At 35.3% G+C, this 3,006-nt stretch overlaps 1 protein-coding gene across 1 annotated transcript; it reads right to left on the bottom strand.

Annotated features, from left to right (window-relative positions):
• Positions 1 to 402: 402 nt before the first annotated feature.
• On the bottom strand, positions 403 to 2,585 carry LOC113307732 (ras-related protein RABA1f-like). Its single transcript, XM_026556184.1, has 2 exons — positions 2,177 to 2,585; positions 403 to 1,075 (listed from the first exon to the last, which is right to left on the bottom strand). The coding sequence occupies exons 1-2, from the start codon at positions 2,395 to 2,397 to the stop codon at positions 646 to 648; spliced, it is 651 nt and encodes a 216-aa protein (XP_026411969.1). The 5' UTR covers positions 2,398 to 2,585; the 3' UTR covers positions 403 to 645.
• Positions 2,586 to 3,006: the final 421 nt, after the last annotated feature.

Raw genomic sequence — 3,006 nt, 5'->3', positions numbered from 1 at the left:
GTGTTGTCTCATAGTGATTGAGGGTTCAATAACAGCTACACCTCTGACTTCGTTAACTGCAGATGCTTGATCAACTTCCAATAAAGAGTGTTCTTAAACTCAATATCATCCCTTGGAGGAGGTAGGGGTTCTATAATTGCTATTAGTACTTAGGGCCACCAACTAACCCATAAAAAAAATATATGAAGGGTGGGTATTCGTCAGCGTTTAACAAACTTGCTGTGTTCACCATTCAGCCTGGGATGATACAGGTTAGAGTTTTGAAGGAGAAGATTTTATTTCCTACACTAATTTAGTTGATTACAGAGTTACAGTTGCACTCTGATTTTGGTTTAGATATCTGGAAAAAGAGATAAAGTTGATGAGAAACTTAGTAAACTTAGAATTCAATCGAAACAAATATAACAGAATCTTGTGAACATTGGAATTGACTAAATAATATATAAATAAAAGAAAGCAATAAACATCGAGGAGTCTGCAACAATGAGAATTCCAAAAACCATCTACAGATAGATTCTAAGCCAAAACTTTAAATGATGAATTCAAACATTAGACCAATATCACAAAGAATCGAAAACTACGTAGATGGAAAAGTTTCTTTCTCCCTAGATCAATTCAGTATATACTGTCATTTATTAAGAAGCATCAAGAAGAGCAGCACCCGACCTTAACTGCTGATACGTCATCCCGTGACCCAACATTGATAGTTTGTCCCTTGGGCAAGGCTGCTGGATCATCTCCAATATCAAGAGCTTTCCTGCTAACGACACGATAAATCTGAGTAAGCACTTCTGTGAAAGCATTTTCCACATTTAATGATTCCAATGCAGATGTCTCCATGAAGAAATTGTTCTCTCTTTCGGCAAATGCCTTTGCATCCTCGGTGGAAACGGCTCGCAGGTGGCGGAGATCTGCTTTGTTTCCCACTAGCATTATTACAATGTTGGCATCAGTGTGATCTCGAAGTTCTTTCAACCATCTTTCGACATTTTCAAATGTAACATGACGTGTTACATCATAGACAAGTAAGGCACCAACAGCTCCCCTGTAATATGCACTTGTGATTGCACGGTACCTTCTCAAAGAAAGTCAAACATATGAGAATACATTCCTGTAATGCAATGAATTTGATACAAACAAGTAACTGAAATAATAAGAATGCAACCACATATAATAGAACCCTGCACAATTTTAATAAAAACTATTTAGGTACAGAACAACTCCTAATATCCCCAGTTTCTCACATGAGGCACAATGATAATGACCCGACAACTAAGACTCTGAATACACACAACAAGGATGAAATATTGAGGTGAGCGTGACACAGACATGATGTACAAAGTAAGACCAATACAGAAGTTCTGCATATTCTAATAAATTATGCTTAGAGATACAAGTATGATTGAGAACCTAGGTTAACCTAGTTTGAGCCGTCATTTTTCTCTCTTTTGTTAATCTTTAAGCAGGAATTCCACATAAGTGTATCCAATTAGGCTATTGCACAGGACAAATTCTATCCCAAAAGAACTTACTGACTTGGGCAAGTTACAGATACAAATAGAGAAAACACCCCTTTGTGATACCCATGACAAACAAATATCTATCCTTTGCAAATAATTGGGCATAACATGTACAAAGACCTCCGAAACAACATCAAACACCAATACATTAGAAGCGTGATGTAAGAAAAAACAAATATTGATCTCACAAGAGAACACGGTACCGGTACATGATAAGTAAGCGAATAAACATTGCAAGTGACATTTCCCACCACCAACATATGAAAACTTTGTAATCATATACATGCAGATATTCATAACTTAAGATGACATTAGTTAAGCCCCATAGCCAATGAATAATAGCAAGGAAAAAGAAATTCCATGTCCTATCCAGAAAATTCATAGAAAACTACTACATCCTTTATATATTCAGATTTTTTGATAAATTAAACAGACATGAATCCACAACTAGAAACCCATACAATTCATAAAATGAAAGCTTTTCAATAATACGATTAAAATCCTTTACTCAAAACCTAATTTCTTAAGGATTAAACGTTATCACATTTCTAACAATTGTAACGTAAATCTACAAGATATTAATTTTTCAAAGAGAAATCCGAATTCATAAAAAAGAAGAAAGAAAAGATAATAATGAGAAAGAGAGAGATATAAACCTTTCTTGACCAGCAGTATCCCAAATCTGAGCCTTAACAACCTTATCATCAACATGAATACTTCTTGTAGCAAATTCAACACCAATTGTTGATTTAGATTCAAGACTAAATTCATTTCTCGTAAATCTAGATAACAAATTTGATTTACCAACACCTGAATCTCCAATCAATACTACCTTAAACAAATAATCATAATCATCATCAGCTCTATATGCAGCCATCTCTCTCTTTCTCCCTCTCTCTCTTCTTCTTCTGATAAGAAAATTTCAAAAGTATTTCTTCGGTTGATTTGAAATCCTCCGCGGTTTTCGTCGTTTCAAATCTTAAAACATTTCTTTTGAGGGAGAGAGAGAAGGTGGAAGGAAAGAGTGTTTGTTTTATGTGTTTTTAGGATTTCGTTTTAGGATTTAGAATAGATTAGGAGATTCGCAACACAAAGGAAAGAAGGCGCGCAAATACCGAAGCTTGATTATAAATCACTAAATAACTAGTTTGGTATATCAACTTCGATGTTTAGTAAATTACTAATCGTAAGATTTGAAGTGGGGTGTTTGATCCTTAGGTTTGTAAGAGATGATTCTGTCTTTTAATCATTGAGGTGTATAGGTGGTTGACTATTTCTGACGAACACAGTTTGTGGTAAGCACGAGTTTGAATGTTAGTTGTAGATTAATCGTTGGATGACAAAGTGTTGACGTTTGGCTTTGAGATTTGAATGATACTTTGTTGGAGCCAACGGGCTATTTTTGCCTTTTTTATTGAGACCTGTTGGGGAATATGCAGAAGGCATAATAAGCATCGGAAGTTTGGTACTCACGGTCGCAGCTCAT

Source organism: Papaver somniferum, chromosome 1 (assembly GCF_003573695.1).
Source record: "Papaver somniferum cultivar HN1 chromosome 1, ASM357369v1, whole genome shotgun sequence".
NCBI classification, from domain to species: domain Eukaryota; kingdom Viridiplantae; phylum Streptophyta; class Magnoliopsida; order Ranunculales; family Papaveraceae; genus Papaver; species Papaver somniferum.
Note: the sequence above shows the minus strand (reverse complement) of the source record. Positions and strands in the feature narration are given on the sequence as shown.